The sequence below is a fragment of the Arxiozyma heterogenica genome (genome assembly GCF_036370985.1).
Source record: "Arxiozyma heterogenica strain weizmannii chromosome Unknown scaffold_21, whole genome shotgun sequence".
Classification (NCBI taxonomy): domain Eukaryota; kingdom Fungi; phylum Ascomycota; class Saccharomycetes; order Saccharomycetales; family Saccharomycetaceae; genus Arxiozyma; species Arxiozyma heterogenica.
The window spans coordinates 458,175-470,104 of record NW_027042674.1 but is presented as its reverse complement, the minus strand read 5'-3'; the positions used below and the strand labels follow the sequence as shown (position 1 = coordinate 470,104).

The following is an 11,930-nucleotide window of genomic DNA, read 5'->3' as shown; positions in this document are numbered from 1 at the left end:
CTATTTACCTCCCTAAGTATATCTTTCTTTCTATTTATATAAATACATACATACATACATATATATATATATATATATATATATATCAAACTAACACATAATTTAGTAACATTGTATCTCTCCTTTTTATGGTGGTTATGGATTATTCCACTTCTTCTGTTTTATTTTCTTTTTATTACTTATAATTATTAGTGGATGTTTGCCCTCTATAGAGTTGTTTGTTACCAATACTACCATTGTTTATTGTGTTTTTATTATTAGCAAAATTGCTCGGTAGGATAATTTGAGATGTGGCACTTCTTCGCTTTAAATATTGGGCCATTGTTGGCGAATTATTAGTTATTGGTTTCCTTTTACCAATTTTTAATTTTTCTAAAGGTGTAGGAAAATGTATTCGTCCTGATACCAATGTGGTATTCATTCTTTTCCTTTGAGTTTTATCATTATAGATTTGTGAATTATTATTTGTAGTATTTGAAGACAAATTTTTTTCAGGGGGTGTAATCAAGTTTGCTTTTTTGCACTTCAACATAGGGATATCATTCTCACGATATTGTTTATTGTTTTCAGTATAATGATGGCCATACTTTTCATTATTATTATTATTATTTGACCTAGGTGATTGTATACCAGTTTTAAATTGTATTCGTTCTGGAGAAAAAGTATTCTGTGTGGGTTGTAAAATATATTCAGAGCTTGAATTAAATTTATTAATTTGTGTAGATTCTGCTGCTATCAAATCATCATATAATTTAAGACCATCTGTATGGCCGTTGGTATTAGCTATGCTATCATTTATTCTAAGGTTTCTCTTATTATTTATCTGTCCGTTCTTATATGAACTTAGGCTAATAGTATTGGCTCTTACATTAGTACTTCTCTTATTCTTGCTGTATAGATCTCTATTATTCTGATCCTTTTCCTTTGAGAAATCTTTATATTGAAGTGATTTTTGAGTATTGTGTCGTAGTGCTTGAGACCTTCTAAGTTTAGAAACAAAATTCTGCTGCTGCTGTTGTTTTTGTTGTTGTTGTTGATCGTTGTAATCATCATTGTCTATAGTTAAATCGACAGTTGGTGGTGGCTGAGTTTGTACATAAGAATCTGTACTATTTAAGCCAAAACTGGTATTAGTTTTTCTATTAAAAAACGAAGACACCTTATGTTTGGATCCTTTTAAATGATCTTTTGTAACTGGAGTCTTATTTTTATTCGTGGTAGAAACGTTTCTAGTTATAGACTGTATTGAGTCTTCTAAGTATTGAATTTTTTGTTTTAATAATGGTATCTTATCAAGTTCATTTTTAGCTTGATACAGTAATTGTTGCTGTCTTGCAACTTTTTCTCTCAGTTTGATACAATGAGATTGATAATAGTGGATCTGTTCATTTAAACCATTGATTTGAAATATTGAGATATTATATATATTCTCTATTAGGGTGGGTAAAGGCTGAAAAAATAATTTAACATCGTTAGGTAATGTCTGTTGCTCCACCAATCTGACAGTCGAGATATCATTTGTTTTACAAATTGGACATATATTGTCCATAGATAAATGTTTGTCACATAAAATGTGCGCACATGAAGTCAAAATTAATGGGTTACCTGTAGCAGCTCTTTGATGACATATTGAACAGAAAACAAAATTTTTATCGAATAATGCATCTGACATTATATTTTTACCTTTTTACGTTTAAGCTAGATCCTTGAAGCTTTTAATAGTATCGACAATACAATTTGGAAACAGTTATCAATTTACTTCTTGTTGTATTTACAGGTTTTTTCTACTTACAAATACATAAATTAGTGGTTAGTTAAAGGATAATTACTGAATATATATCTGGTTTTGCATGTGGGTGCAATATTGTACTTATCAGTTAAATTGTAGGTACAAGGTTTAATCATAATTAGCCGCCCAAAGAATTGTCAGATCAAAAATTAAAAAAAAAAAAAAATAAAATAAAATAAAAACAGAAGATAGAAAAGGGCCAAAGAACGATGTCCGGATGCTATAAATTTGAAAACAAGTAGCACAGGAGATTTTAAAGAAGAACATAAACGTTTTCCACATAACCTGGATGTGAAAATCTTGTATGGCATCTTATGATGGTATAATAATGAAGAAATCTATGAAATATTTTAGTAGTTTAATAAATGTGTGCTATAAGATTGTAGTGTAAATTTTAATTGAAACCTTTATATGATTTTCTATTTCAATTTTTGTTCTGGCTACTGTCATTGATCTTTTTCATCTCCTTTTGTAATGATCTGATACATTTCCACATTGTATCTCTCTCTTCAGTGTGGAGATTCGATACACCACCGCAGGCCATCCAGCGAATCTTTAAATTTTGGTCGACCAATAGTATATATCCTGTCAAGATGTTATTAATATTTAATTGATCTCTAATAATAAATGGTAATTGATCCTTATAAGCGAAGAAATAATTTCTCTGACGTCGTTCAGACATATTGGATCGCAACTTAGAGACAGATAATTTTGTAATCAAAGATTTTATGCCGTTTTCGACCCAAGTAATTTCAATTAATTGTGTATTATTTTTAGCAAGGGGAGTATTTGACAACGATTCAAGGGTATAAGGTTCTTTAAAAAATTGAGATGATAACTTTTCACCTATATCATTACTAAACAGCCGTACAATATTCAATTTGCCTCTCATTTTATCTTCGATTGATATTTGTTTAGATTCTCCTTTTTTCAAAGATCTCCCTACTATATGTGGGAAATACAAGGATTTATCATCACGCCAATAGGATTTTGGAGAGATGAAAAGTTTGCCATTTGTCTTTCTAAAAGTATATACATCATACATCCCTGATTTACTCATTTCTAATGTTAGTTCTTTGGTTCTTCTTCGTGTCTTTTTTTCATCGAATAAATCTCTAAATGAATTGCCTTTGGAATACTGTATTTTTGAATTTGGTGGCTGAGGCAGACCTACTGGTCTAATCAATTGTTCTACCATATGCTCTCTCTTTTGTGAAGCCTCTATAACAGGTTTTAAAAATTTATCAAAAAACAAGGTCTTGGATGAATGGAAAAATGTCCTTTTTAAATAGAGATTATTCATAATGTAGTCTTTCGATTGTTATCGTTGTTATTATTATTGGTATGTGGTAATTATCATTTTTGCAATATGTAATTGTGAAAGAGAGATTATTTACATTTCATCAAAATATGTAATCAATTTCTTGATGGTTGTTTTAGATGTGCTTCAGAATGTGGGGAATCTGTTACCTTAAAGAATTTAAAAAAAAAAAAAATAAAAAAATTAAGGAAGGGAAATGGAGGTTAAAGATTTTGGTTAAAGCTACATCTTTCAATATATTAGTTATCCAATTAGTTTTGGAGAAGCATCACGATATGGCATGTATGATTTCAGATAAGATTATCAAAGTGAAAAATGAATGATAAAACTTTTATTAAAGACACAGAGTTAAGTCATTTCTCTTTTTCCTTATTGTTTTTGACATACAAATATACCAACAATATTTAGGATAGATTATATTGTGTCTATCCCATAGTACAATATTACAAGAAAAACCCGATCTGCTATACTTTTACTGTTTTGAAAGGATTAAAGAATGGGAAATTCAACAGATATCGAATTATATCTGATACCTCCAGAAAATGGTGAATTTTATAGTGGGAATGAAAATATATCAGGAACATTGAAACTTAAATTGACTAGAGCACTGCCTATTAAAAAAATTTCGGTCCATTTAAAGGGTATAACAGAAACTCAAACTAAATTTAATACAGATTACATGATATCCCAAAATGGAATGTTAACACCTGTACAAGATAATAAATCGTACCATAGATTATTGGATTTAGAGAAGAGAATGTTCCCCCCAGATAATGTCTGGGATGCTTTAGAAGGTTCATTAAAACCGTTCAAGATACATCCAGGAGAGTATGTTTATGAATTTTCGTTTCCGACATTAAGAGGTTTGAGACCTAGGTGCTTGAAACATCATACAAGAGATATGATATGTTTTTTGAAAAAGAGAGACATTAGATTACCACCTTCATTCAATCTAAAATGGAAAGAACTAATTAAAATTGATAATTTAGATTTATTTTTTTATTCATTTGGTAAAATATTTTATTTTGTGGAAGTGAATATTGAAATGGGTAAACCTAAAATATGGTTTAAACCATTCGATAAAATATTAAGGGAAACAAAATCTATTGAGTATATTCCGACAATAAGAGATATTACATATCCAGATAATGACACTGAAAAGGGGAATAATGATAGTAATAGTGGTAATAATAATAACAATCAAAATCCAATTTCTAAAGCCAGCTATGCAATAGGGAATTCATCATCACTTGAGAGTAACGTTTTAAACTTTTCCAATAATACAGACACTTCTGGGTCGTCATTAAATAAACAATTTACTAATGTTGATAGATCTACTACTTCACATAATATAAATAGAAGCAATACCACTATTAATACTGGTGAGATGGTGAATATAAACAGTAAGAAATATAAACTTTATCAATCAACATATAAATTGAATTTATTTCAAGATGAACAAGAAATAAATAATATTAGTACATCCATAGAGAATTCAATGTGGGTAGAGGTTCGCAGTAAAAATGATGGGTTTAAACAAATATTTAGAAATGATCCTCTATTTAGAAGAAACAGTAATAGATTTGATCATATTTTTTTGACCTGCAAAGGGAATTTGTCAATTATTAAAAAACTATTAATCAAACCAATTCGTGTTCAATTAAACTTGATTGAAAATGCGACTTATTTATCCAAGGGGGTAGCAAATGAAAATATTTCATCATTAAGATTGGTAGACTCAAATTTAGAAGAACCTTTGATATCAGGTATTTTTAATATTAAAGACTTAAAACCAAGAATCAGTTCAAATAAACTAGGTACAATTGATGAGAATAAATATATCGGTAAATCAGATTGTGAAATTAAACTAAGGGAACACCCACAATTGCGTAGATTATTATTTAACGAAGAAGATTATAAGCATCGTGGTAATAGACTTTATAGTTTTAAGACATGTACAATACGACGAACTTTCTACTTGGAATTGTTGATTGATTGGAGTATCAAGGGGACAATTAAACAAACAGAAGTTAGGATAAATCCTGTTCAAATATATTGTCAAACAAGGAGTAGTATTAGAAGTGGTGCTAATTTTGGTACAGCATCGCTGAACAGACATGAAGTAGATTTCTTGCCTAGATATATTGAACCACCAGTGTATAACGAATTTCCAGATAATCTGGTGATATGTGGGAATGCCCCAAATAAACTCGATAATGGTAATGAAAATGCAAAAAAAGATGTATCTGGATAAAATAGTTATATACATTAATAATAATGATTCTATAAATTTTGGGTATCTTTTATATTTTTAATTTTTATTTTTAATTTTTATTTTTAATTTTTATTTTTATTTTTTATTTTTTATATATTTAGTATGTTGTACTATAATTAGTTAAAGATCTACTTCTTAGCATAAACATTAAATCTTAAAAATCAACAGTGAATCAGCAAAAAACTATAAAAGAGTATATGAATAGCCTTAATATTAACAATCCATTAATTTTTTTATTGAAAACCTAAATAATGTAAATAAAAATCCTACTTAAATATATAAATATAAATAACTATGATTATATGAGAACATATATATGTTAATTATTTATAAGCAGATATAAAAAATCTGAATAAAAAGAGTCAAGAAAGAAAACCAAAATATTAAAAACGTCACATGAAGAATAAGTTTGAAATAAAAAATAAAAATATATCAAAAATAAAAAATTTAGAAGACGAAATAAAATCAGATTAATAAAGCGGCAACTGCTGCAACAACGAAAGAGTTACCTGCTTGTAAGAAGTTACCAGCACCAGAATGAATTTCGGAAACAGTAAACCTTTGTGTAGAAGAAGAAGAGGAAGAGAGAGTAGAAGAAACGACAGTGGTAGAAGTGGAAGAAATAGAGGTTGAAGTGGAAGTGGAAGAAGTAGTTACTTTAGAGGAGGTTGTTTCAACAGCAGTAGAAGAAGAATGAACCACGGATGAAGAGCTAGTAGTAGTAGTAGAAGAAGAAGAGGAAGAGGAAATGGAAGAGCTGGTAGAAGTGGAAGAAACAGAGGATGATGAACTAGCTTGATTAATGGAAGCGTTTTGAGCAGCACATGAAGATTTAAATGCAGAATAAGCGGCATCGGCATTACCGTTTGGACAAATAGAGTCCAAACAACTCTTGATGGAAGCACCTTCATTGGAGCATATACAAGTGACGTCATTTAAAGCATTGCAACTAGATGATGATTTAGTAACTTGAGCTACACAAGCTAATAAACAAGCTGGTGGTGTGGCCAAAACCTCATTGGATAAAAGGGCTAAAGATAAAACAGCGGAAAAAACAGTGGAAGAAAGCATGGTGTGTAGATATCCTGTTGTTGTTATTATATATTCACTATAAATCGACCTTTTTGGGTCTGTCTTTTGTAGTAAACGAATTAGCTAGCGAGTGGATTCAGAAAGACAACAAAATGTCAAATGTCAAGTATGTTCTTTACTAGGAAAGAAAAAAAAAATAGAAGACAAATATAATGTATATACAATCCCTTATGAACAAGCTAGTCTGACAAAAAGTTCTAGTAATAATGTCGAAAATACAGGTCGTCTTTCAAAGAATCACACACAAAAAAAGAAGTTTGTTGTTTACTTTCTTTTTAAATAAATAAAAAGTGTCTGTTTTCATTTTCTTTTTCCTCGAGGGCAAACAAAAACAAAAACAAAAAAAAAAAAAAAAAAAGAAATATAACAAAACAAGACAACTGTTTTTGTTTTTGTTTTCAGTGATTTTCCTTTTTCGACTTCTTGAGGTCATGTGATCCAATTGCTATTAATAGCAGCGCAGTTCTTACTCGATTAGGAAGCAAAAACTTCCAAAAGACTGTTCAAAAAGAAAAAAAAAAAAGGGGACACACAATGTTAGGGCTTGCAAAAAAACAAAAAGACAAAAAACAAAACAAAACAAATAAGGTTTTGGAAAACTGCATTCCATACAAAAGAATTTTTCTAGATTGAAGACTTATACAATCCACATATGTGTCTACATACATATATCCACATATACAAACAAATATATGCTCAATGTGCTGTTAGGGCTAATACTTACAGTAAAAATTAGACACATGGATGCAATATATTATATATTTATCTTAGTGACTGGTAGTTTATGCTGGTATTCCCAATAAAACACAACATACTCAACTGTGGTTTCTATTTATCGTGTTGATTGGTATTATCCTTCGTTTGTTTCAATGGTATAGATTTAATGGAATCGTCCATCACTTTAACAGTTCCGTCTGGATTGAAGTGTGGTAACTCAATATCTTGTCTTAGATTACCATCCTTTCGTAACCTTTCAACAACTATTGGTTGAAAGAAATTTACACCCATGTATACACTAATTACACTAACTATCCCAACCGTTATAGCGTTGTGTCCTGTAACTCTACGCATGCTTATCCTAGTTTATTCCCCCATTCTACTTGCATTATCAACAATAATACCTATGAAATCACTTATTAGCATATTTCTGCATTCTTAAAATCTCTTAAATATATATATAAATATATATATGCGTAAGTCTATGCATGTTCATGGAACAGATTAATTGAACTGTCTCGACTGCTCGAATGTCAAAAAACCCGAAAGATTGGTGAAATAACGGAAAATAAAAAATGGAGAAAAAAAAAATCAAAAAACAAAAGGCTTGTTGAAAGTTGGTTTACTAAGCATCAAAGGAAAAAATACCTTTTAATTCCAAAACAAGTCTCAAGCATAATATATACATATCCTACATTCTTGGATATCATATAATATTCAATTGATCAATATATACTTAAGATAAATAGATTAAGAATTGTTGGTTTATCCCATTTCTTACAGCATCTTCTTCTTCTTTTTCTTCTTTTTCTTTTTGTTTCCTCCCTTTCCCCTCTTTATTTATTATTTTTTCTCACCACATTGTATAGTTTAATTGTATTCCTATCCTTTATGAGTTTTTGTTTGATTAACACTATACGATCGTCCTTTAAATATAACTCACCTACATATTCTACAGTTAAAAAAATGTCCAATTATAAAATTCTCGAATCTGATTTCTTAAAACCTGATCTCGATGACAGATCATATAGATACATTCAATTGCCAAATAACTTAAAAGCATTACTAATACATGATTCGACCACAGATAAAGCTGCCGCCGCCTTAGATGTTCACATTGGTGCATTCGAAGATCCAGAAAATCTGCCTGGTCTGGCTCATTTCTGTGAACATTTATTATTTATGGGTTCTAAAAAATTCCCTGATGAAAATGAATATTCCAGTTATTTAAGTAAACATGGAGGTTCTTCAAATGCATATACTGGTGCCCAAAATACCAATTATTACTTTGAAATCAATCATCAACATCTACATGGTGCTTTGGATAGATTCTCTGGATTTTTTACTGGTCCCTTATTCAATAAGAATTCAACCGATAAAGAAATTAACGCTGTTGACTCAGAGAATAAGAAAAACTTGCAAAATGATTTATGGAGATTATATCAATTAGATAAATCTTTGACTAACATCAAACATCCTTATCACAAATTCTCTACAGGTAATTTAGTCACTTTAGGCGATAACCCCAAAAATCTAGGATTAAACATTAGAGACGAATTATTAAAATTTTATAACAAGTCATATTCTGCAAACTTAATGAAACTTTGTATCTTAGGTAGAGAAGATTTAGATACTTTATCTAATTGGGCTTATACATTATTTAAAGACGTCAAGACCACTGACCGTGATTTGCCAGAATACAATGAACCAATACTAAAACCCTCCTATCTTCAAAAGATTATTCAGGTTAAGCCTGTTAAAGAATTAAGGAAATTAGAGATTACATTTGTAGTGCCTGATTGCGACCAACATTGGAAATCACAACCACCTCATATCTTATCTCATTTAATTGGCCATGAGGGTTCTGGTTCCTTATTGGCACATTTGAAAGAATTGGGCTATGCTAACGAATTATCTGCTGGTGGACACACTGTATCTAAAGATAATGCGTTTTTTTCAATTGATATTGATCTAACTAAGGCTGGATTGGAGAACTATACTAAGGTGATATATAATGTTTTCCAGTACATTGAAATGTTAAAAGAAGAATTACCAAAGGATTGGGTATTTAACGAATTACAAGAAATCTCAAATGCCTGTTTCAAATTTAAACAAAAGGGAAACCCTTCTAATACAGTATCAACTTTGGCTAAAGCTTTAGAGAAGGAATATATCCCAGTGAATAGAATCTTAAGTACCAATTTATTAATTGAAAATGAACCTGATCTAGTTGTCAATTATGTTAATTCCATGACTTTGGAAAACTCCAGAATTACCTTAATATCAAAGGATCTTGAGACTGATTCTAAAGAAAAATGGTATGGCACAGATTACAAAATCGTTGATTACCCTGATGCATTAGTGAAAAAAATCAAAAATGTTGGATTAAATGACAATTTGAAATTACCACGTCAAAATGAATTCATAGCTACAAACTTTGAGGTTGATAAGAATAAAGATCCAGCATTACCAAAAGAACCTCTAGAAGAACCCTTATTAGTCAAAGATAACAATTTTGGCAAAATCTGGTACAAAAAGGATGATAGATTTTGGCAACCAAGAGGTTACATCTACATATCTTTAAAATTACCTAACACACAGTCATGCCTTTTGAATAGTATGCTTGCCACTTTATATGTCCAATTGGTCAATGATTCATTAAAAGATTTACAATATGATGCATCTTGTGCCAATTCGCATGTCTCATTTTCAAAAACTAATCAAGGTTTAGATTTAACAATTTATGGGTTCAATGATAAATTATACGTAATATTACAAGAATTCTTATATGGTATTAAACATTTCACACCAAAGGAAATCCGCTTTGATATTTTCAAAGACAAAACGATACAGAATCTTCAAAATCTGATGTATGAAGTTCCGTATTCTCAAATATCCCCATTTTATAATGCAATAATCAATGAAAAGTCATGGACTATTGAAGACAAACTAAATGTAGTTAAAAATTTGACTTTTGAGCAATTAACTAAATTCATTCCAAATATGTTTGAAGAAGTATACTCTGAAATTTTGGTGCATGGTAACTTCAAATATAATGAAGTTAAAGATGTTGAAAACATTGCTACATCGATATTCAAGGGAAAACAGTCCTTAGATACACAAGGTCAAAACAGAAGATTAAGATCATATCTAATACCTAAGGGATCAACATTCAGGTATGAAACTTTACTAAAAGACAAGAAAAATGTTAATTCTTGTATTCAACATGTTGTTCAGGTTGATGTTTACACTGAAGAGTTATCTGCAAAGAGTGGGTTATTTGCACAAATGCTTCATGAACCATGTTTTGATACATTGAGAACAAAAGAGCAGTTAGGTTATGTAGTTTTCAGTTCAAGTCTAAATAACCATGGTACTTCCAACATTCGTATCTTAGTTCAATCAGAACATACAACCCCATATCTGGAATGGAGAATTGACAACTTCTACCAACAATTTGGCAAAACCTTGAAAGCAATGAGTGAAACTGATTTTAATAAACATAAAGATGCTCTATGTAAAAGTCTTTTACAGAAATACAAAAATATGAATGAAGAAAGTTCACGTTATGCAGCTGCTATATATTTGGGTGATTACAACTTTACTCATCGTCAAAGAAAAGCTGCATTAGTAGCCAAGTTGACTAAAGAAGAAATGATCGAATTCTTCAACACCTATATTATCGGACCAGATGCTGCCAAAATAGTTGTTCATTTACAATCTCAGATACAAGCAAAGGACATCGACGAAGGTGAATTAAACACCTCTAGATATCCTTCTGGTAAATTAATTGAAAACATTGGCGAATTTAAATCTGGATTATGCACTGCACCAATCCGTCAACCGGTTAAAAATTTCCGTCTCTACGAGGGACAAGACTCTGTGTAAACTATAAGAAAGTGTATTTGTATGTATAAATACAATTTATCTAAAGAAATTCTTTTTGTACATATAAAAAAATACCGAAATGACTTTAAAAGTATCTTATTTAACATATGTAATATACTACTAATTAGACAAAGTAAAAAATACCATTTAAAAAAGATGTGGTGTATAATCGACATCCCATATCCATCTCTTATCATAATATGTATATGTATTGCTATACCATAATAAGTACACGGACATTGGACTTCCTATTTGACCATAGTTGATCTGGGAAACATGTACTTCAATTATTTTGAAGGACTGGCAATTAGCAGCTGTTTGATGACAGAATAGCCAATTGTGGCATTGTTTCCAGTATTATTTTGATTCGGTTTCTTTTTTAGTGAATGAACAAATGTATATGAAAAATGAAAGCTGCAACGTCATATGTGTTTCTGTAAGATGAAATTTTCTACCTTTATATACTGAAACATTTGAAATTCACTCGATCCAAACTAAAAAAACAAAAAACAGAAAACAAAACAAAGAACAATTAATCCAAATTCCGGGTAAAATTTCCTAGAAATTAAGTTAGGTTTACTTAGAGAGGAATAACATCTAAACTTACAGACTTGATCTCACAGGAAGCGGTTATAGTATAACATATCATATGAGAAATTAAAAGACAATGCCTACACCACAATAAAATGCTACAAATATATACACAATCTCCTAAACTAGAAACACAACACAGTTTAATATAATATAATACTAATTAAATGGACCGATTAAACAGGATATGTATAATTATACACAGATTTCTATTTAAAACAAAGTATGTAAAAAAGCTAGAATATAAAACAAATGTA

General features: G+C 30.0%; 6 protein-coding genes across 6 annotated transcripts; 2 read left to right on the top strand and 4 right to left on the bottom strand.

Annotated features, from left to right (window-relative positions):
* Window positions 1-175: 175 nt before the first annotated feature.
* CST9 (SUMO ligase CST9) lies at window positions 176-1,672 on the bottom strand (the record flags this gene model as incomplete). Its single annotated transcript, XM_064859222.1, has 1 exon — window positions 176-1,672. The coding sequence occupies one exon, from the start codon at window positions 1,670-1,672 to the stop codon at window positions 176-178; it is 1,497 nt and encodes a 498-aa protein (XP_064714031.1).
* A 541-nt stretch (window positions 1,673-2,213) lies between these two features.
* Window positions 2,214-3,092, bottom strand: ATP10 (Atp10p; the record flags this gene model as incomplete). The annotated part of the gene is made up of 1 exon (XM_064859221.1): window positions 2,214-3,092. The coding sequence occupies one exon, from the start codon at window positions 3,090-3,092 to the stop codon at window positions 2,214-2,216; it is 879 nt and encodes a 292-aa protein (XP_064714030.1).
* A 514-nt stretch (window positions 3,093-3,606) lies between these two features.
* On the top strand, window positions 3,607-5,364 carry ART10 (Art10p; the record flags this gene model as incomplete). The annotated part of the gene is made up of 1 exon (XM_064859220.1): window positions 3,607-5,364. The coding sequence occupies one exon, from the start codon at window positions 3,607-3,609 to the stop codon at window positions 5,362-5,364; it is 1,758 nt and encodes a 585-aa protein (XP_064714029.1).
* A 486-nt stretch (window positions 5,365-5,850) lies between these two features.
* Window positions 5,851-6,456, bottom strand: CCW14 (Ccw14p; the record flags this gene model as incomplete). The annotated part of the gene is made up of 1 exon (XM_064859219.1): window positions 5,851-6,456. One exon carries the CDS (start codon window positions 6,454-6,456, stop codon window positions 5,851-5,853), a length of 606 nt encoding a protein of 201 aa, XP_064714028.1.
* An 849-nt stretch (window positions 6,457-7,305) lies between these two features.
* Window positions 7,306-7,548, bottom strand: ECM19 (Ecm19p; the record flags this gene model as incomplete). Its single annotated transcript, XM_064859218.1, has 1 exon — window positions 7,306-7,548. One exon carries the CDS (start codon window positions 7,546-7,548, stop codon window positions 7,306-7,308), a length of 243 nt encoding a protein of 80 aa, XP_064714027.1.
* Window positions 7,549-8,085: 537 nt separating this feature from the next.
* STE23 (metalloendopeptidase) lies at window positions 8,086-11,082 on the top strand (the record flags this gene model as incomplete). The annotated part of the gene is made up of 1 exon (XM_064859217.1): window positions 8,086-11,082. One exon carries the CDS (start codon window positions 8,086-8,088, stop codon window positions 11,080-11,082), a length of 2,997 nt encoding a protein of 998 aa, XP_064714026.1.
* Between the last annotated feature and the right edge of the window lie 848 nt (window positions 11,083-11,930).